Below are 22,500 nucleotides of genomic sequence, written 5' to 3' on the forward strand. Positions count from 1 at the left end.
AAACCAATCCTCAGAGTTGGGAAAATTGTCAGAGCAGAAGGAAGCAAGTTTTCTTCCAGGACAACCTTGTACTTGGCTTGATTCCTGCCAAAGCTGCCCGATTCCAGCCTTGCTGAAGCACCCCCAGATCATCACTAATCCTCCACCACATTTCACAGTGGGTGCGAGACACTGTGGCTTGTAGGCCTCTCCAGGTCTCCAGCTAACCATTAGATGACCAGGTGTTGGGCAAAGCTGAAAATTGGACTCATCTGGGGGTGCTTCAGCAAGGCTGGAATCGGGCAGATTTGTCTTTGTGAAGGACGCATGAATCAAGCCAAGTACAAGGTTGTCCTGGAAGAAAACTTGCTTCCTTCTGCTCTGACAATGTTCTCCAACTCTGAGGATTGGTTTTTCCAGCAGGACAATGCTCCATGCCACACAGCCAGGTCAATCAAGGTGTGGATGGAGGACCACCAGATCAAGACCCTGTCACCAGACCTGAACCCCATTGAAAACCTCTGGAATGTGATCAAGAGGAAGATGGATGGTCACAAGCCATCAAACAAAGCCGAGCTGCTTGAATTTTTGCGCAAGGAATGGCATAAAGTCACCCAACATCAATGTGAAAGACTGGTGGAGAGCAGGCCAAGACGCATGAAAGCCGTGCTTGAAAATCAGGGTTATTCCATCAAATGTTGTCAGTAGTTTATAGAATAAAACAGAAATGTTCATTTTACCCAAACACATACCTATAAACAGTAAAACCAGAGAAACTGATCATTTTGCAGTGGTCTCTTAAGAGTTTTTGTGTTTGCAGGCATTCATTACAGGGTTAAGATAAACTGACTAACCCTGATCTAACGTACAGTGATAGATGTTGCTAAGGAACTTGTGTGTTCAGGTCTGTCTCTGAGCTGATGAAGCGACTCCTTGTTGTGTGTGTGTTTTTTTTTAGTGCAAAGTAAAAGATAACACGCTCCGAGATACGTGGATGATTTGCAATGTTGAAGAGAGCCAGCGAGCCTGCAAAACCACAGAGTGTCATTTCGATCTGTGATGCGGGTTACTGGGGGAGGAGGGGGAGGGGGGGTGATCAGACCTTCACAGCCTACCTCTGCAAAGCGTTTTGCAAAAGGTGTTAGATAAAAATGGGGTGAGGCTGGTAGAATGGGACCACAGTGTGCTCACTATACCCTCAATGATCTTCAATGAGAGACAGGCAGACAGCGGCACTGCAATGGCTCTGTATTACACTACAATGGTAGCACAAGTATAGGGCAGCAGCAATGGGGTGAGGCTGGTAGAAGGGGACCCCAGTGTGCTCACTATACCCTCAAGAGACAGACAGACAGCGGCACTGCAATGGCTCTGTGCTACACAGAGGGCTTCTTACCTGACAAGTTTAGCTGATCTTTTGGTTTTTCGTCGTCGTCAAAGTTTGACAGCGAGCGCTCGTCGTCCGAGTGGGATTTGGTCGCTCTTCTTTGCACTCTTTCTAGAGCAACAATATCCTTTTTGTAGCGAGGTGACCAGAACTGAACACAATATTCAAGATGAGGTCTTACGAATGCATTGTACAGTTTTAACATTTTTCACAATATATCCAAGCATCTTGTTGGCCTCTTTTACAGCTTCCCCACGCTGTCACATATCCTGTATGATGCTTTTCTCTCTATTTGAAGTATTATGGATTTTCTTCTTGTTACTGCATCTTGGGAATCACTTTGTGATGGTGCTCCACTATGAAAGGTGTTATATAAAATAAAGATTGATTGATTGATTGTTATTATTGTATTACTGTGATATTTGCAAGGTGATATTTTTCAACAGCTATAAGCCATCCTGCATAATCGTCATTATTTTTATATAGAGCCTTTCATAGTGGTGCACCGTCACAAAGCGCTTTACGAGATACGAGACTAGGGTGTGTGAACGATGCATCAGCTGCAGAGTCTCTTACAACAACGTCTCACCCCAAAGACGCGTCTACTTCCGCCCAGGGTACTGAGTCGAGCCAGACTCTGCTCGGGGTCACACACACACAGAATAATAATAATAATAATAATAATAATAATAATACATCAGCATTGTATTCATTCTTCTGATAATTCTGCGCTTGTTTGACGCCCGTGGTAATAAAGCACCATCATTCATTTTAGCAAAGGCGTCGTGGTTCATTTACACGTTCATTGCTTTCAGTTTAAGGACGAGTTTGAAATCTCGCTCTGTCTCGAAGCGTCCGGTAACTCTGGAGCCAGGTGGCCGCCCCTATAAGGGCGTCTGCTCGGAAATAAATAATAATAATAATAATTATTATTGCTATAACGCCCGCTTTCTCTTTGCCAGTGCCGTCAGATCTCACACCAGAGGAGAAGTCAGAGCTTCACACCATCAGCATGCATAAGAAAACCCTCATGGAAGACATACAGGTACGGAGACTGAGCAAGACCTGTGGAAAACTACAGCTCCCAGCATGCCTCTGCACTGGCAGTAACAGCCGGGGATGATGGGAGCTGTAGTTCTTTAGACCAGGAGGTAAAGAACTGGAACTAAACTGATCAGCATAAAAATATTTAGAATAAAACTACAGCTCCCAGCATGCCTCTGCACTGTCAGTAACAGGCGGGGATGATGAGAGCTGTAGTTCTTTAGACCAGGAGGTAAAGAACTGGACTAAACTGATCAGCATAAAAATATTTAGAATAAAACTACAGCTCCCAGCATGCCTCTGCACTGGCAGTAACAGCCGGGGATGATGGGAGCTGTAGTTCTTTAGACCAGGAGGTAAAGAACTGGAACTAAACTGATCAGCATAAAAATATTTAGAATAAAACTACAGCTCCCAGCATGCCTCTGCACTCACAGTAACAGCCGGGGATGATGGGAGCTGTAGTTCTTTAGCATGCTCCTGGACTCACAGTGAGAGGCAAACTTAAAACAAACGCCTGCAGGGCTGCCTTTGTCCTGCAGGGGCCGGTAGCTCACATCCCCCTGTGAGGCGCGGACAGGTTTGGGGGGGGGGATCAGAGGACAGAAAGTGACCTTCAGTTGTGGAGAAAGCGGTGAGGGGGAGCGCGGTCTGGAGGGGGGGGGGTTTAAAATATCTCCCTGAATATTTTGCAGGAATTGAAGATGAAAATAGAGGAAGTGATTTCTGAAATTGAAGACTTTGAGCAATCGCAAGAAAAGTGAGTCAGCGTTTCTGTATTTGGAGAGTGATCTCACAGCCCAAGCTAACCAGCTGACAGGAAATGTAGAAAAATGACATCATCTCCTCAATCTTCATTGCTTTGCATTTCCATTCAAAATATAGGTCTGAAATGTACAGTTTTGAATTGGCCAAACGTTTTGCATCATCTCCCTGTGGAATGAACTTGCTGGCTAGGACTACGGCTCCCAGCGTGCCTCTGCGCCCGCGGCAATGGTGAGGCATGCTGGGAGCTGTAGTTCTTTACACTGTGGGTCTCGTATCACAAGCGATACAGACCTCTATTACGATACATCATGTACAGCTGCGGGCAAAAGTTTAGCAGCATCACCCTCTATATAGAATGAACTGATTCAGCTTCATAGAGTCCAGTGAAAGCTGCTGAATAATGTTCCCTTGTTAACATATTGAATTGCACCCCCTCTATATAGAATGAACTGATTCAGCTTCATAGAGTCCAGTGAAAGCTGCTGAATAATGTTCCCTTGTTAACATATTGAATTGCACCCCCTCTATATAGAATGAACTGATTCAGCTTCATAGAGTCCAGTGAAAGCTGCTGAATAATGTTCCCTTGTTAACATATTGAATTGCACCCCCTCTATATAGAATGAACTGATTCAGCTTCATAGAGTCCAGTGAAAGCTGCTGAATAATGTTCCCTTGTTAACATATTGAATTGCACCCCCTCTATATAGAATGAACTGATTCAGCTTCATAGAGTCCAGTGAAAGCTGCTGAATAATGTTCCCTTGTTATCATATTGAATTGCACCCCCTCTATATAGAATGAACTGATTCAGCTTCATAGAGTCCAGTGAAAGCTGCTGAATAATGTTCCCTTGTTATCATATTGAATTGCACCCCCTCTATATAGAATGAGCTGATTCAGCTTCATAGAGTCCAGTGAAAGCTGCTGAATAATGTTCCCTTGTTCTCATATTGAATTGCACCCCCGCTATATTATTAACATTACATAACATTATCGTTGGACTCTATGAAGCATGAAAAGATCTAAATTCTGTTATTTTTTTAAATTCTAAAGTTCTCAGTGATGCTAAACTTTTGGTCACAGCGGTAGATCTCAAGAACTTTCTTCCAGAAACAGTCCCTATTATTGAAACTAGGGCAGGTCAAACTTCTCTATAATAAGTTACTAAACACAGAAAATAGGACGTGAGGGCTTTCATTATTCTCTGTGTTAATGACAAGAAAGCCAGAGTCAATAGCACAGCATGGGACTGATTCACCTGCTATAACACTGTCAATAGCACAGCATGGGACTGATTCACCTGCCATAGCACTGTCAATACCTGCTATACACTGTCAATAGCACAGCATGGGGCTGATTCACCTGCTATAGCACTGTCAATAGCACTGTCAATAGCACAGCATGGGACTGATTCACCTGCTATAGCACTGTCAATAGCACAGCATGGGACTGATTCACCTGCTATAGCACTGTCAATAGCACAGCATGGGACTGATTCACCTGCTATAGCACTGTCAATAGCACAGCATGGGACTGATTCACCTGCTATAGCACTGTCAATAGCACAGCATGGGACTGATTCACCTGCTATAGCACTGTCAATAGCACAGCATGGGGCTGATTCACCTGCTATAGCACTGTCAATAGCACAGCATGGGACTGATTCACCTGCTATAGCACTGTCAATAGCACAGCATGGGACTGATTCACCTGCTATAGCACTGTCAATAGCACAGCATGGGACTGATTCACCTGCTATAGCACTGTCAATAGCACAGCATGGGGATTCACCTGCTATGCACTGTCAATAGCACAGCATGGGACTGATTCACCTGCTATAGCACTGTCAATAGCACAGCATGGGCCTAGGTGGCGCTACTGGGGCCGGGGATACTGTTAATAAAGCTAATAAGAGGTGAGAGAATGGATTTTAAAGATGGTCAGCGCTCCTTTAAAGGGAGGGGCCAGTGATCCTGTTACATATAGAAGTGTCTAATTCTCATGGCCACCAAATGTATTTTTTTTTTCTGTTCTTCACAGCAAAAATGTTGAAAGAGGGAAACAGTTATCTGCTGGCAAGAAGAAATTCAACATGGACCCAAAACAGGTAATTAATACCCTTGACAGTTTTACACATTGAAGATCATTAAGGGTATAGTGAGCACAGAGGGTCCCATTCTACCAGCCTCACCAATTGCAGCTGCCCATACTTGGACCCAAAACAGTGTAATACATACCCTTGACAGTGCCGCTACACATTGAAGATCATTGAGGGTATAGTGAGCACACTGGGGTCCCATTCTACCAGCCTCACCCCATTGCAGCTGCCCTATACTTGTGCTACCATTGTAGTGTAATACAGAGCCATTGCAGTGCCGCTGTCTGCCTGTCTCTCATTGAAGATCATTGAGGGTATAGTGAGCACACTGGGGTCCCATTCTACCAGCCTCACCCCATTGCAGCTGCCCTATACTTGTGCTACCATTGTCTTGCCAAAGTCACAGCTATATATTTTAGTGCAGAACTTGTAACTTTTTCAAGCTGCCAATGACATCATCCAAATCTAGCTAACTTCTCAAATCCTGCTAGAGGCACAAAGGCTAAATGTCTGCCAACCACATCCTGTGATGTCACAGCAAACAGGAAGCTGTGGTCGAGTTCTATGAAACTTAGGTCAAGATAATAGGACTACCCTTCTAACAAATACACAAACAATAGATATCTAATCTGTGATAAAAGAACAAAGCTATCTGAGGCAGGAGCCTAATACTTTGGGACTGGAGAGCAGATCCTGAGTGAGGTGTTTCAAGATAGGACAGGGAAGCATTGTAAAGAACAGAGAGGTCTGGTAAAGCACAGGGAAGCATTGTAAACACAGAGAGGTGTGGTAAAGCACAGGGAAGCATTGTAAAGCACAGAAGCAGTAAAGCACAGAGAGGTCTGGTAAAGCACAGGGAAGCATTGTAAACACAGAGAGGTGTGGTAAAGCACAGGGAAGCATTGTAAAGCACAGAGGGGTCTGGTAAAGCATAGGGAAGCATTGTAAAGCACAGAGAGGTGTGGTAAAGCACAGGGAAGCATTGTAAAGCACAGAGGGGTCTGGTAAAGCACAGGGAAGCATTGTAAAGCACAGAGGGGTCTGGTAAAGCACAGGGAAGCATTGTAAAGCACAGAGAGGTCTGGTAAAGCACAGGGAAGCATTGTAAAGCACAGGAGGTCTGGTAAAGCATAGGGAAGCATTGTAAAGCACAGAGAGGTGTGGTAAAGCACAGGGAAGCATTGTAAAGCACAGAGGGGTCTGATAAAGCACAGGGAAGGGTCCCAGGGGGTGCCAGGAGAGCCAGCAGGTTAACATGCCCTAATAAATAGCCGGGGATTTGATTTCCTGCACGATGTATGCGCTCTGCCGAGAAGTAGAGAACCACAAAGACTTCTGCATCTCAGTGTCCAAACCACACTGCTAGCCCTGCAGAGCATCTCACAGACCTGCCAGGGTTACGCACTTTACAATATTATGAAGACATTTCAGAGGGCTGTATCTCATCAATATCAGGGTCTAGTGCTGTATATTATAAAGACATTTCAGAGGGCTGGATCTCATCAATATCAGGGTCTAGCGCTGTATATTATAAAGACATTTCAGAGGGCTGGATCTCATCAATATCAGGGTCTAGTGCTGTATATTATAAAGACATTTCAGAGGGCTGGATCTCATCAATATCAGGGTCTAGTGCTGTATATTATAAAGACATTTCAGAGGGCTGGATCTCATCAATATCAGGGTCTAGTGCTGTATATTATAAAGACATTTCAGAGGGCTGGATCTCATCAATATCAGGGTCTAGTGCTGTATATTATAAAGACATTTCAGAGGGCTGGATCTCATCAATATCAGGGTCTAGTGCTGTATATTATAAAGACATTTCAGAGGGCTGGATCTCATCAATATCAGAGTCTAGTGCTGTATATTATAAAGACATTTCAGAGGGCTGGACTCATCAATATCAATATCTAGGGTAAAGACATTTCTATCTCATCAATATAGGGTCTAGCGCTGTATATTATATTTCAGAGGGCTGGATCTCAAAAAAAAATTAAAAAAAAGGGCGTCTCATCAATATCAGGGTCACATTTCAGTGAGCTGGATCTCATCAATATCAGGGTCTAGTGCTGTATATTATAAAGACATTTCAGAGGGCTGTGTCTCATATCAGAGTCTAGTGCTGTATATTATAAAGACATCGGCAATAATATCTCAGTCTTTTGATTAGTAATGATTTTTTTTCTTAGAGATGAGCATGTACATCCAGATTTTGAAGGCTTTTGTGGAACTTCATGAATTTACGGATCTCAGTCTTGTCCAGGCTCTGAGGTAAGAAAACAGCAAAAACAGATTGGAATGAATAAGATTCCACCTGCTATAGCACTGTCAATAGCACAGCATGGGACTGATTCACCTGCTATAGCACTGTCAATAGCACAGCATGGGACTGATTCACCTGCTATAGCACTGTCAATAGCACAGCATGGGACTGATTTTTTCACCTGCTATAGCACTGTCAATAGCACAGCATGGGACTGATTCACCTGCTATAGCACTGTCAATAGCACAGCATGGGACTGATTCACCTGCTATAGCACTGTCAATAGCACAGCATGGGACTGATTCACCTGCTATAGCACTGTCAATAGCACAGCATGGGACTGATTCACCTGCTATAGCACTGTCAATAGCACAGCATGGGACTGATTCACCTGCTATAGCACTGTCAATAGCACAGCATGGGACTGATTCACCTGCTATAGCACTGTCAATAGCACAGCATGGGACTGATTCACCTGCTATAGCACTGTCAATAGCACAGCATGGGACTGATTCACCTGCTATAGCACTGTCAATAGCACAGCATGGGACTGATTCACCTGCTATAGCACTGTCAATAGCACAGCATGGGGCTGATTCACCTGCTATAGCACTGTCAATAGCACAGCATGGGACTGATTCACCTGCTATAGCACTGTCAATAGCACAGCATGGGACTGATTCACCTGCTATAGCACTGTCAATAGCACAGCATGGGACTGATTCACCTGCTATAGCACTGTCAATAGCACAGCATGGGACTGATTCACCTGCTATAGCACTGTCAATAGCACAGCATGGGACTGATTCACCTGCTATAGCACTGTCAATAGCACAGCATGGGGCTGATTCACCTGCTATAGCACTGTCAATAGCACAGCATGGGACTGATTCACCTGCTATAGCACTGTCAATAGCACAGCATGGGACTGATTCACCTGCTATAGCACTGTCAATAGCACAGCATGGGACTGATTCACCTGCTATAGCACTGTCAATAGCACAGCATGGGACTGATTCACCTGCTATAGCACTGTCAATAGCACAGCATGGGACTGATTCACCTGCTATAGCACTGTCAATAGCACAGCGTGGGGCTGATTCACCTGCTATAGCCCTGTCAGTAGCGCAGCGTGGGGCTGGTTTTGTATCAGGGTTATACAGTGCGGTGCTGGCAGCATTGCCCTGTGTGCAGCACAGTGACGCTCAGCCCAGCTCTGCTTCGCTCTTCTTCAATCGCAGGCAGTTTCTCTGGAGCTTCCGTCTGCCCGGAGAGGCACAGAAGATCGATCGGATGATGGAGACGTTTGCTAGCCGATACTGTCGCTGCAATCCCAACGTCTTTCAATCCACAGGTGAGATTATTATTATTATTATTATTATTATTATTATTATTATTAATAATAGTAGACTTTATTGAGGGGAGTTCTCTATGCTGTGGTCTTGTATCACAAGTCTAAGACAGGACTACGGCTCCCAGCATGCCTCTGCCCCCACAGCAATGGTGAGGCATGCTGGGAGCTGTAGTTCTTTACCCTGTGGTCTCATTAGACAAGCGATACAGAACTCTATTACGGTACATCATGTGAAGAAAACGTCCATCGCCACACAGTGAGCCAGCACAGCCCTGGCTGTGACTACAGTTCCCAGCATGCCCTCTCCCCCGCGGCCACGGTGAGGGATGCTGGGATCTGTAGTCCTCTGACCCTGCGCGGCCGTGTGCTTTCAGACACCTGCTATATCTTATCCTTTGCCATCATCATGCTGAACACCAGTCTGCACAACCCCAGCGTGAAGGACAAGCCTGGTCTGGACAGATTCATCTCCATGAACCGAGGCATCAACAACGGAGAGGACCTGCCCCACGACCTGCTCCACGTGAGAGAACCCTCTACCCCTTCCATAGGGGGGCGCCCCCCCCTCCACACTGGAGGCACAGCAAAGTGTAATCAAGCACAGAGAGGTCTGGTAAAGCATTACAATGCTTCCCTGTGCTTTACCAGCCCTCTCTGTGCTTTACAGTGCTTCCCTGTGCTTTACCAGACCTCTCTGTGCTTTACAATGCTTCCCTGTGCTTTACCAGACCTCTCTGTGCTTTACAATGCTTCCCTATGCTTTACCAGACCTCTCTGTGCTTTACAATGCTTCCCTGTGCTTTACCAGACCTCTCTGTGCTTTACAATGCTTCCCTGTGCTTTACCAGACCTCTCTGTGCTTTACAATGCTTCCCTATGCTTTACCAGACCTCTCTGTGCTTTACAATGCTTCCCTGTGCTTTACCAGACCTCTCTGTGCTTCACAATGCTTCAGCTTTCAGTGTGCTTTATTACACATTTCTAAGGGTTATTTTATTTTAGTCTGAAGTTCGAGATCACGTCACTAATAATTATCATTTTTTGCTCCCCTTTCCCAGAAACTGTTCGAAAGCATCCGGAACGAACCGTTTAAAATCCCGGAGGATGATGGGAATGACATCACGCACACGTTTTTTAACCCCGAACGGGAGGGCTGGCTATTGAAGCTGGGTGAGGGACTAGCAGATCACTGAACACACTGTCAATGAACAACTCAAGCACAGAGAGGTCTGGTAAAGCATAGGGAAGCATTGTAAAGCACAGAGAGGTCTGGTAAAGCACAGGGAAGCATTGTAAAGCACAGAGAGGTCTGGTAAAGCATAGGGAAGCATTGTAAAGCACAGAGAGGTCTGGTAAAGCATAGGGAAGCATTGTAAAGCACAGAGAGGTCTGGTAAAGCATAGGGAAGCATTGTAAAGCACAGAGAGGTCTGGTAAAGCATAGGGAAGGCTTTTGAACTATTTCTTGTTTGGTTTTTAGGTGGAAGAGTAAAGACCTGGAAAAGAAGATGGTTCATTTTAACTGACAGCTGCCTCTATTACTTCGAATACACAACAGTAAGTTCACCCCTATTTCCTTTTGACAAATGGTTTGACCCTTTCGCTTTCAAATAATTTCTATGGGGCATACCATGTCTTGTATTGACTTTGGGGATGTTCCTGTTATCGCCTACCTCCCAGTCCCTCCTCAGCTCCGCTAGAGCCACGCTGCTTCCCTCCCAGTCCCTCCTCAGCTCCGCTAGAGCCACACTGCTTCCCTCCCAGTCCCTCCTCAGCTCCGCTAGAGCCACACTGCTTCCCTCCCAGTCCCTCCTCAGCTCCGCTAGAGCCACGCTGCTTCCCTCCCAGTCCCTCCTCAGCTCCACTAGATACACACTGCTTCCCTCCCAGCCCCTCCTCAGCTCCACTAGAGCCACACTGCTTCCCTCCCAGTCCCTCCTCAGCTCCACTAGAGCCACACTGCTCCCTCCCTCCCAGTCCCTCCTCAGCTCCACTAGAGCCACGCTGCTTCCCTCCCAGTCCCTCCTCAGCTCCGCTAGAGCCACACTGCTTCCCTCCCAGTCCCTCCTCAGCTCCGCTAGAGCCACACTGCTTCCCTCCCAGCCCCTCCTCAGCTCCGCTAGAGCCACACTGCTTCCCTCCCAGCCCCTCCTCAGCTCCACTAGAGCCACACTGCTTCCCTCCCAGCCCCTCCTCAGCTCCCTAGAGCCACACTGCTTCCCTCCCAGCCCCTCCTCAGCTCCGCTAGAGCCACGCTGCTTCCCTCCCAGCCCCTCCTCAGCTCCGCTAGAGCCACGCTGCTTCCCTCCCAGTCCCTGCCAGTATATTTGACTTTTGTTTCTGTTCATTTCAGGATAAAGAGCCCAGAGGGATTATTCCTCTTGAGAATCTCTGTGTTAAAGAAGTAGAGGACCCTCGGAAATCAGTAAGTTTGAAAACGCAGAACTTTATTTAAACGTCATATTTGCAGAGCTGTATAGAGGTCTATAGGAAAGAGATCTCCACTCTCAACACTGCAGAGCTGTATAGAGGTCTATAGGAAAGAGATCTCCACTCTCAACACTGCAGAGCTGTATAGAGGTCTATAGGAAAGAGATCTCCACTCTCAACACTGCAGAGCTGTATAGAGGTCTATAGGAAAGAGATCTCCACTCTCAACACTGCAGAGCTGTATAGAGGTCTATAGGAAAGAGATCTCCACTCTCAACACTGCAGAGCTGTAGAGAGGTCTATAGGAAAGAGATCTCCACTCTCAACACTGCAGAGCTGTATAGAGGTCTATAGGAAAGAGATCTCCACTCTCAACACTGCAGAGCTGTATAGAGGTCTATAGGAAAGAGATCTCCACTCTCAACACTGCAGAGCTGTATAGAGGTCTATAGGAAAGAGATCTCCACTCTCAACACTGCAGAGCTGTATAGAGGTCTATAGGAAAGAGATCTCCACTCCCAACACTGCAGAGCTGTATAGAGGTCTATAGGAAAGAGATCTCCACTCCCAACACTGCAGAGCTGTATAGAGGTCTATAGGAAAGAGATCTCCACACTGCAGAGCTGTATAGAGGTCTACAGTTGAGAGACGACCCTGGGCTGGCTCCAGGCTGCTCCTCTGTGTTCTCTGACGCCTGCCTCACTGTCTTGCAGCACTGCCTGGAGTTGTTCAACCCGAACAGTAGGGGGCAGAAGATCAAGGCCTGCAAGACGGAGACGGACGGGAGAGTGGTGCTGAGCAAGCACCAGTCCTACAAGATCTCCGCGGCGACCGCGGAGGAGAGAGAGCAGTGGATCAAATCTATCAGGTGGGTTCCGCACGCACTTCCGAGCCCCACCCCCCCACCTGTGGTTTCTATTTGCAGACCTCTCTGTGCTTTACAATGCTTCCCTGTGCTTTACCAGACCTCTCTGTGCTTTACAATGCTTCCCTATGCTTTACCAGACCTCTCTGTGCTTTACAATGCTTCCCTGTGCTTTACCAGACCTCTCTGTGCTTTACAATGCTTCCCTATGCTTTACCAGACCTCTCTGTGCTTTACAATGCATCCCTATGCTTTACCAGACCTCTCTGTGCTTTACAATGCTTCCCTGTGCTTTACCAGACCTCTCTGTGCTTTACAATGCTTCCCTGTGCTTTACCAGACCTCTCTGTGCTTTACAATGCTTCCCTATGCTTTACCAGACCTCTCTGTGCTTTACAATGCTTCCCTATGCTTTACCAGACCTCTCTGTGCTTTACAATGCTTCCCTGTGCTTTACCAGACCTCTCTGTGCTTTACAATGCTTCCCTATGCTTTACCAGACCTCTCTGTGCTTTACAATGCTTCCCTATGCTTTACCAGACCTCTCTGTGCTTTACAATGCTTCCCTGTGCTTTACCAGACCTCTCTGTGCTTTACAATGCTTCCCTGTGCTTTACCAGACCTCTCTGTGCTTTACAATGCTTCCCTATGCTTTACCAGACCTCTCTGTGCTTTACAATGCTTCCCTATGCTTTACTAGACCTCTCTGTGCTTTACAATGCTTCCCTATGCTTTACCAGACCTCTCTGTGCTTTACAATGCTTCCCTGTGCTTTACCAGACCTCTCTGTGCTTTACAATGTTTCCCTATCTTCTCTTCTCAGAGCCAGCATTACAAAAGACCCCTTCTATGATCTGGTGTCCACTCGGAAGCGAAAAGTGATCACCAGCGTGACCTCAGAGTGACAGTGCAGTCCTGCGTCGCTATTGGAGACTGCGCTGGAGAGATTTGTTCGCTGGATTTAAAGCTGCATCGGGGTTAAGATACGGAGGATTTCAAAATGTCTGAAATGTCATGTTTTATTTGTATATTTCTATGTAAATACATTTCACACAATTGAAAAGTATATATATATAAAAAAAAAATAATAATTTTCTGTACAGCTTTCAGAAACTTTGAAAAAATGTTTTTTATATCTTTTATTAAAAATGTAATTGATATTTTTTATTATTATTATTATTATTTATTATTATTATTATTATTATTATTATTATTATTATTATTCTCACATTGTTGAGAAAATGTCAAAGTTCCGGTCCCCAGTTAGGTACATTTCTACCATGAAGAAAATAAATTGTCTATCAACTATTTTGGTTTTTTGTCTGTTTTTAGACCCTGCTGTGTGTTTAGATGTATATCTGGCGCCATCTAGTGCACAGCTAGTGTATTGCAAGCAAAAAAAAAAAAAAAGTGGCAGAGCAGTAACAGTATCAGTAAGATATTTTCTTGTCGGTACAGAGCTGCCATGCCGCGTCGCGCCAAATTCCTGTGCCACAGCAGCCTGAGAAACCACAACAGACTCCAGCAGCTCCTTCGAGAGTCCGGCACGGGTCCGAGCGACGTACGCCAGTCACAGCGTCACCACGCCAACCCAGCCTTGCTCTGGAGAGCCATCTCCGTCCGTCATTCGAAAAAAACCCAATCAAACAGAGTCTCCATTAAACTACAAAAAAAAAACTGTTAACACCAACGAAAAGTCACTTAACAGGGTGTAGGGCCCCCCCGCGTGCGGCCGTGGCTCAGAGGCTACCAGCATCATCCTTCCCCGAGAAAGCCAATCAACTCACGCCCGGTTGATGGAGCCGGAAAAAGCCGTCTTGGAGAACCCTTTGCTGATGATGTCATTCCCTCGGAGTTCCATGCCAACATCACCTCGGACACCCTTGCTGGGGAAACACCAGTGAGTTGAGCTGTCTTGGTCACTGAAGCTCCTGCCAAGCGCACCCCCCAACAATCGCCCCTCTTTCAAAATCAGAGGTCTCCTCTTGCAGCCATGCTAGCCGTAACTATAGGCAACCGGGCCTGTCCATCATTTTTATACATGACCCTAAGCATGCTGGGATGTGATTTGTTTAATTAAGGCAGGGGCAAGCCGTTGTTTCAATACAGTGCCCCTCATGTGCCCAGGTGTTTCCTTTCCATTTTTCGTCCACTCCCTGTACAACAACGCTGGGAAGAACCGCCTCCAGATTCAGCTCCCATTGAAGCAGAAATCCTGATTTACAGGGATTGCAATAAAAAATCTCTGGGATTCAATGCAGTTTGAAAACGACAGCCGTTTTCATAGATAACGACCAGCTAGCTCTGTTCTCAGGGTCTGCAGCTGTTGTAGAGTCATACTTGAACTGGGGTGGGGGAGCGCCTGTCTTTCATTTCCCCTTTCCGAACCGATCTCGCTTCTCCATTCCTCTTTCAGAGAGAGCGAAGGCCGACAGCAGGATATCCGTTTCCCATTTCGGATCGCAATGCCTTCAATAAAAACAGATGGTAAAGGCACGGCTGTGTCGTTTGCCTCGGTAAACGGACTACACCTCCCATCATCCCTCGCTGTTGCTATGAGCGTGGAGGCATGCTGGGAGATGCAGTCTAATAAACAGGACTGGATGGGTGAAGGACTGGTAGAATCCTTTCATTTGACTGGGTAGTCACAGAAGAGCATGAAGAATAATGTGGTATACAGTTTGGACACTAGGGGGCAGCAAACGCTAATGAGTTACACAGTAAAACGCAATATCAAAATGTATGAATTTAATGACTCAAGTAGAAGAGAAGAGTTAATGCTCTAAGAGAATGGATTTTAAAGATGGTCAGCGCTCCTTTAAAGGGAGGGGTCAGTGATCCTGTTAATAAAGCTAATAAGAGGTGAGAGAATGGATTTTAAAGATGGTCAGCGCTCCTTTAAAGGGAGGGGTCAGTGATCCTGTTAATAAAGCTAATAAGAGGTGAGAGAATGGATTTTAAAGATGGTCAGCGCTCCTTTAAAGGGAGGGGTCAGTGATCCTGTTAATAAAGCTAATAAGAGGTGAGAGAATGGATTTTGAGGAGCTCAGTGGTTTGATAAAGAAAGCGCTGGGCTGCAGTGTGGAAGGCAGGTGGGTTTGAGGAGCTCAGTGGTTTGATAAAGAAAGCGCTGGGCTGCAGTGTGGAAGGCAGTGGGTTTGAGGAGCTCAGTGGTTTGATAAAGAAAGCGCTGGGCTGCAGTGTGGAAGGCAGTGGGTTTGAGGAGCTCAGTGGTTAGATAAAGAAAGCGCTGGGCTGCAGTGTGGAAGGCAGTGGGTTTGAGGAGCTCAGTGGTTAGATAAAGAAAGCGCTGGGCTGCAGTGTGGAAGGCAGTGGGTTTGAAGAGCACAATGGTTAGAGAAAAAGAGGGTAATAAAACAGCTAATTAAAGGGGAGGTTTGAAACCCTTTAGTGACTGCACCTTTAAGAGTAACCCCCCCACCTCTACCTGGTCTGACACCTTCAAAGTATTTCTCTGTTTCCGCTCTCAACAGATTTTTTAACAGGTCTTGTGGTCTGGCTGCTACAACATGCAGTGGTGAACACGCTCAGTTCACAGTAAAGTCTGCCTCTAACTTCCTGAGTTTGAGGAGAGCAGAGCTCAATAAAAATTTAAGGTGGACCACTACAGTTCAGGATCTCACTGGTTCAGTGTCTTAAGGCGGACCGGTGTAGTTTATGACATCAGTGGAAATGCATTCATAGACCAGCTCTAGTTTGGGGCTCTAGTGCCTTCATCAGTGTTATTGAAACTAAACTGTCCAGCAGAACAGCTCTAGTTTGGGGCTATAGCGCCTTCATCAGCGTTATTGAAACTAAACTGAGTCCAGCAGAGCAGCTCTAGTTTGGGGCTCTAGCGCCTTCATCAGCGTCACTGAAACTAAACTGAGTCCTAGCAGAGCAGCTCTAGTTTGGGGCTCTAGTGTCTTCATCAGCGTTATTGAAACTAAACTGAGTCCAGCAGCCAGGCTCTCAACACGTGCGACCGATTTCTTTATTCAATGCGGATTTCAAAGTGTTCACTAATATGCCTGCTGTTTCCGGTGTGTTTTTTTTTAGGTTGTCGCCGTGGTAACGGATCAATCCTCCGACATCCTCCTATACCAGGCGTTCGGGCTGTCGTGCCTTCACCAGCACAAAAAACGTGTCTGTAAGAAGCGCCAAGTTCCTGTCGGAAAGCCACGAGGGGGGTTCAGGGTGGGGATGCTTGATTGGCTGTCAGTCCCGTGGTCACGGAAACGAGGCAACAGCAGCTCCCTCTTTTAAGCCATGCTGGGATTTTAGTCCGCTAGTTCTTTGTGGCTCTTCACTGAGCAAAACATGCTTTTGACTTGATCAGTTCAAACACTGGAAGAACTGATCCCCAACAGGTTCAAAGACACTTTTTTTAATCAATTAAAAATAGATTTTAAAATAATAATAACAATAATTTCATATTCTTAATATATACACTGTTGATCAAAAATACTTTTTTTTACATTTAAAAAACGACACACTTCATTTATCTGTTTCACATTAATTATTAAAAACATCAGCAATATTTACCTAACACCCCTAAAAAAAGTTTGTAAGTTTTCCCTGTGCTTTACCAGACCTCTCTGTGCTTTACAATGCTTCCCTATGCTTTACCAGACCTCTCTGTGCTTTACAATGCTTCCCTGTGCTTTACCAGACCTCTCTGTGCTTTACAATGCTTCCCTATGCTTTACCAGACCTCTCTGTGCTTTACAATGCTTCCCTATGCTTTACCAGACCTCTCTGTGCTTTACAATGCTTCCCTGTGCTTTACCAGACCTCTCTGTGCTTTACAATGCTTCCCTGTGCTTTACCAGACCTCTCTGTGCTTTACAATGCTTCCCTATGCTTTACCAGACCTCTCTGTGCTTTTACTATGGGTGTGTATCTGTCATGGGAGATCTTTGTATATATTAATATATACGGGGGGGGGGGCCCTTGTGTGGCCTTTTCATTTCTGGTGGGGTTCTAGTAAAATTGTCCACTGTCTGTCAGTCTCTCTGTCAGTCACCCAGCCCCCTCCCCCTCTCTCCTCTTCAGGAAATCACACATTCCTTTTTTGACGTCCTCCTGCTATCCTTCCTGTTGCTTAAAGTGGGGCTTGAACTTCCTGGAAAAACAAGAAAACAAAAACACCTTCAAAAAGTGGGTTAACAACATAATTCAATCTGACCTGTCATGCTTTTACGAGAAGCTTTTAGTAAGCGCAGCCCAGCGCCGTGACGTACCGCCCCCCTCCTGGATCTGCACGGAGAGGAGGGAGCTCAGCTTGGACTTCCGCTTGTCGTTCCTCGTCAGCTTCCCCAACCTGTCCTCCGGGCTCTCCTTCTCCGGAAACTCGAAGCTCTGCTCGCTGTGGCTCGATCGATCCCGTCCAGGAGGGGGTTGGGGTTGGGGAGACGTGGGAGAGTTCGACTTGCTGGTCTTCCCCCTGAAAGTGCTGCGAAGCTTCTTGGACAGCCCTCCGCCCGTCCCCTCGGCATTGTGGGTAACCGGAAGCGGGGCTTCCTGTTTGTCCCCATTGGCTGAGACGACGCTAGAGGCGGGGTCGCTTTGCAAAAACCGTCTCATGATGCCGGGAGACTGGGTCAGGTCCTGCTTCGAACTGGACAGCCCTAAACGGTCCCCAAACACCAAGGAATACTTGGGGTTGTGGTATTTGTGGGCAGGAGGTCGGAGGTTCGAGGCGGGCCCTTTGTCATTGGTCTCGAAGCGCGATGTCACGGTGGGCTTGGTCTGGATGGAGGCCGGGGGTTTGGCGGGGGTCAGGGGTAACGGGAGCCCCAGTTCTCTGTGAAGGCTCACGGCATCGGAGATGGCGTACAGCTCTCGGAAATCGCGGTCGAAAACGTCGATGACGTGCCCGGTCATCACGGAGATGATGTTGCGGTCGAGACGGCAGGCTGTCCAGGTGAAACTGCGAGAGAGTCAGAAGAGGGTCAATGTCGTGAAGTTGTTATTATCAAACCTCCCAATCTCTCCTCTTTACCATCAAGATTTGTATCTAAACTAGTAAAAGAGGCTGAGAAAATTTCAGTGGCAGTTTAGAATAGAAGTCAGTGACAAACGTTTCAATTTACACTGAAGACACTGAGAGAGACTTCTAGTGGAAACGTTTGCCATTGAATTGACACTGAAGACACAGAGTTCAGTTTTGCAAACCTGTAGGATCCAGACAAGACTTTCTCCCCGTCCACCAGCATGTATTTACTGGACAGAGTTCCCGGCAGCTTCCCCGTCGCCAGGGGCAACCCTGTGCCACATAGGGATCTCACACGCACGTTCTGGAAAACAAACACGCCCACAAAGCAATCAGTAACACCGGACCAGGTCCAGACCGGAGGAGCCCCGTTCAGCTCGGGAGCGGCGAAGACGAGCACACGCTGTCCTCCGAGGCGTGTGCCGTCAGCCGCCCGCTTCTTTACACGATGCAGACTCGCCGTGCAGCCTCCTCAGAGCGACAGCGTCGGAGAACAGCTCTGGACAGCTTACAGGCGAGCCTGCAGGGGGCGCTGGTGAGCCGAGGACAACCCTGGCCGACCTAAGCCCTCCCCACCACCAGGGTGGCACTCTGCCAATTGCGCCGCCCCCTGGGAACTCTCGTCCGCGGTTGGCAGTGACCTGGACTCGAACCGGAGAAACCTCAACTTGAATACACAGTGGCCACAACTTCTTGAAAAAAAAATTAAATCAGTATTTTCTTACAGCCGTCACTGATCAACATTGCAATTAGCAGCATTCTCTGAAAATAAAAAAAAAAAGGAACTGAAAAAGCCCTCTGCCAGTTCTGCTCACCCGAATCTGCAGCTCTGTGATATCCAGCCTCCGGCACATCTCGATGAAGAGGGGCAGCCCGCCGCTGTCCAGCACAATGTAAACAGAGACCTTCCTCTTGTAGGAAGCCTCAAGCAGGTCCTGGAACAAGAGGAGGTCTGAGAACTGATCCATTACCACGGCGACGACCTGAAAAAAAAAAAAAAACACACAGGAGAAAAAATAACAAAATAAACAACGTTGACAGCACACACGTTGGTGAACACTTTGAAATCCGCATTGAGTAAAGAAACCGGTCGCACCTATTGCTGCTGTGGAGAGGAAGGAAACGCTGCTCTGCTTGACTCGGCTTAGTTTCAATAACGCTGATGAAGGCACTAGAGCCCCAAACTAGAACTGCTCTGCTGGACTCAGTTTAGTTTCAATAATGCTGATGAAGGCACTACAGCCCCAAACTAGAGCTGCTCTGCTGGACTCAGTTTAGTTTCAGTAACGCTGATGAAGGCACTAGAGCCCCAAACTAGAGCTGCTCTGCTGGACTCAGTTTAGTTTCAGTGACGCTGACGGGACCCCGACTATAACCCTATTTGTTCACATTCCTACCAGCAGTCATATTCCAGGTTTTTTTTCTTTGTCTGCAGAAGACAAACTGTAAAGAGATTAAAAAAAATGACAGCTAGCAGGATTTACGGGTTTAGAATTATCACTGTACTTCCTCCTGAAGGAACTGTCAAGCAGAGTCAGATTCTCGAAGTTCACAGTCGTAGCTGTCTGTCTGTCTGTCTGCCTGTCTGTCTCTGCGCCACCTAGCCCCCCCCCAGATTGGAACCAAGGCCACTAGAGGAAGGGAAAAGGCAGGAATGAGAGGCTGGTGGATTCGCTGTGTGTCTGCACCACCTTTCTTTAAAAACTTTGCAGAGGAATGTCAGTTTGTGTGTGTGTGTATGTGTTTGTGTCTGTTGTAGGGGAATAATTGCATAGAACCATTCCTGTACATGTTTGTTGCTACTCTGTGCTACAATTACTCACTGAGTTATATGCTTTAAAGCATTTTCAGTTTATGATCTATTAAGTTTATAGAAATAAATGAAATGTATTAAAACTGCAGGTACATGTAGCTGAAAACCAAACTGTGGGTGGTGTGACAAAAAGATCATGGCTCCAGCTTATCGGCTGATCAGGGAGAACCCACCTTTCCACCTAACCTTTACTGTACTACCTTGTAAATACCTGTCCCCCTTTCTTAATTACACCAACTGAGCTGGCTCCAGCTTATCGGCTGAAAGGGAAAGCACCCTGTCTCTCTGTAAATGTATAATAACTACGCTAACTCTGTATGCGAGAACACTGCTCGGGTTTCCTAGCACTGATGTGTTGAGCTGTTCTCGTTTGCGCAAACTAATAAAGCTTTATATCTCTGAATACCTGGTGCAGTTGGCTCTTTCAGAGAGTGTGTCAGTGTGTGAGTGTGTCAGTGTGTGCGTGTGTGCATCCCTCAGTCTGAAAGTGAAACCAAGACTAGGAGAGAGTCCCCACTGAAGCAGAACATCACAAGAGCTGGTTTAAAAAAGGGGGGGGGGGCGTTCTGCCAGATCACCCCGGATCTCAGATCCAACGAGACTGAACCCGGGACTCACTGAGCTATGAGGAGGAGACAAGAAGAATGAAACCTCTTCAGCCGAGAAGGAAAAGAAAGGAAAACAAGGGACTTGAATGAAATCTGGATCTAATCTAAAAAAAAACTAAAAAAAACAAAGAATCGATCAAGCTAACCCGAAGACTTCTGGTTTAGCACTGAGATGAACAGGAGCTGAGCTTAGAACTGAAGAGAGAGACAGAGGGGTGAGAGAGAGAGAGAGAGAGAGAGAGAGAGAGAGAGAGAGAGAGAGAGAGAGAGAGAGAGAGAGAGAGAGAGAGAGTTATAAATTCATGGCCGACCAGGTGAAGTCGTAGGGTCTAAAACGCTGGGATTATAAAAAGCCTGTGCTCTCAAATTATTATTGAGTTGTTCTCTAAAAAGAGACTTCCAGAGACTAGGGGGGTGAACTCTGCATCATCAACAACTGCTGCTGCTGCAGAGTCTCTTCCAATAGGACCTCGTTTGTTTGACGTCTTGTCCGAAGGACGGTGCACAAGGAGGTGAAGCGACTCTCTCAGGGTCACACACACACACACACACACACACACACACACACACACAGCGAGTCGGAGGCTCAGCCGGGATTTGAACCTCCTGGTATCAAGACCGCTTTCTCTCACCCGCTGGGACCGGCCTGCCTGGTGCTGAATCGCAAGGCACTGCCTGGAGTGTAGAGGAGTGATTTGTTGCTGACTCATTCAATTACTGCTGCTCTGATCTGTGTGTGACTCACAGGGACAGGGCACTGAACTCTGCCCCCATAGGCTTATAAAGGAGGCAGGAAAATAAACTAACTTTAAGCTAAGGTAAACTATAGATAAGCATTGTAAAGCACAGGGAAGCATTGCATTTTATGACTGTGCTTTAAAATGCTTCCCTATGCTTCACCAGACCTCTCTGTGCTTTACAATGCTTCCCTGTGCTTCACCAGACCTCTCTGTGCTTTACAATGCTTCCCTGTGCTTTACCAGACCTCTCTGTGCTTTACAATGCTTCCCTGTGCTTTACCAGACCTCTCTGTGCTTTACAATGCTTCCCTGTGCTTTACCAGACCTCTCTGTGCTTTACAATGCTTCCCTGTGCTTTACCAGACCTCTCTGTGCTTTACAATGCTTCCCTATGCTTTACCAGACCTCTCTGTGCTTTACAATGCTTCCCTGTGCTTTACCAGACCTCTCTGTGCTTTACAATGCTTCCCTATGCTTTACCAGACCTCTCTGTGCTTTACAATGCTTCCCTATGCTTTACCAGACCTCTCTGTGCTTTACAATGCTTCCCTATGCTTTACCAGACCTCTCTGTGCTTTACAATGCTTCCCTGTGCTTTACCAGACCTCTCTGTGCTTTACAATGCTTCCCTATGCTTTACCAGACCTATCTGTGCTTTACAATGCTTCCCTGTGCTTTAGTTGTCACTCTGCTTTGTAAGGTGTAGTTTATTCAACATACTTCACAAATGCTCAAAGACAAAGACTTCTGCCCACAAGGAAACGCAGGGTGCTGTTTATAAAACCGAAAGTGTGCTCAGCTTGAACTGTGAGGCATGAAGGGCTCATCCTTGCACAGTCACAGTGACCTCTCCAGCAGATCAAAGTCACGTGTGTTTCTGTCAGCGGCACACCCTGGCTTTCAGCAAAGGAATGCGTTTCAGCAACAGAGAGAGAACCTTCCTTCCCCGAATCATATTAATAACAACAACATCAGAACCCAGCACAAAATGAACAATCATACAAAAATACACAATAATCATAATCTGAACGATCTCACCTTTTTAGCTTCTCGGATCATTCTCCGCGCCACCTCTCTGATGTGTGGCCCGTTGTCTTTTGGAGGGTGGGTGTGCAGCGACACCCGGGTCACCCCTTTGTACCCCCCCGCGT

The 22,500-nt window shown here is 46.6% G+C and overlaps 2 protein-coding genes across 2 annotated transcripts in view; one reads left to right on the plus strand and one right to left on the minus strand.

Annotated features, from left to right (window-relative positions):
* The window catches only part of LOC121306085 (cytohesin-4-like), a 14,557-nt gene extending 1,325 nt beyond the window's left edge, over positions 1-13,232 (plus strand). Inside the window, exons 2-12 of the mRNA XM_041237788.1 lie at positions 2,329-2,411; positions 3,106-3,170; positions 5,222-5,288; positions 7,474-7,553; positions 8,787-8,899; positions 9,274-9,422; positions 9,958-10,069; positions 10,379-10,455; positions 11,252-11,323; positions 12,042-12,196; positions 13,017-13,232. Coding sequence (XP_041093722.1) covers positions 2,329-2,411; positions 3,106-3,170; positions 5,222-5,288; positions 7,474-7,553; positions 8,787-8,899; positions 9,274-9,422; positions 9,958-10,069; positions 10,379-10,455; positions 11,252-11,323; positions 12,042-12,196; positions 13,017-13,098 — 1,055 coding nt within the window. The 3' untranslated portion in view covers positions 13,099-13,232. The remainder of the gene's footprint in view (positions 1-2,328; positions 2,412-3,105; positions 3,171-5,221; positions 5,289-7,473; positions 7,554-8,786; positions 8,900-9,273; positions 9,423-9,957; positions 10,070-10,378; positions 10,456-11,251; positions 11,324-12,041; positions 12,197-13,016) is intronic.
* A 3,780-nt stretch (positions 13,233-17,012) lies between these two features.
* On the minus strand, positions 17,013-22,494 carry fam83fa (family with sequence similarity 83 member Fa). The gene is made up of 5 exons (XM_041237886.1): positions 22,388-22,494; positions 19,004-19,171; positions 18,371-18,492; positions 17,437-18,125; positions 17,013-17,318 (listed from the first exon to the last, which is right to left on the minus strand). The coding sequence occupies exons 1-5, from the start codon at positions 22,406-22,408 to the stop codon at positions 17,245-17,247; spliced, it is 1,074 nt and encodes a 357-aa protein (XP_041093820.1). The 5' UTR covers positions 22,409-22,494; the 3' UTR covers positions 17,013-17,244.
* Positions 22,495-22,500: the final 6 nt, after the last annotated feature.

Source organism: Polyodon spathula, chromosome 46 (genome assembly GCF_017654505.1).
Source record: "Polyodon spathula isolate WHYD16114869_AA chromosome 46, ASM1765450v1, whole genome shotgun sequence".
Lineage (NCBI taxonomy): Eukaryota > Metazoa > Chordata > Actinopteri > Acipenseriformes > Polyodontidae > Polyodon > Polyodon spathula.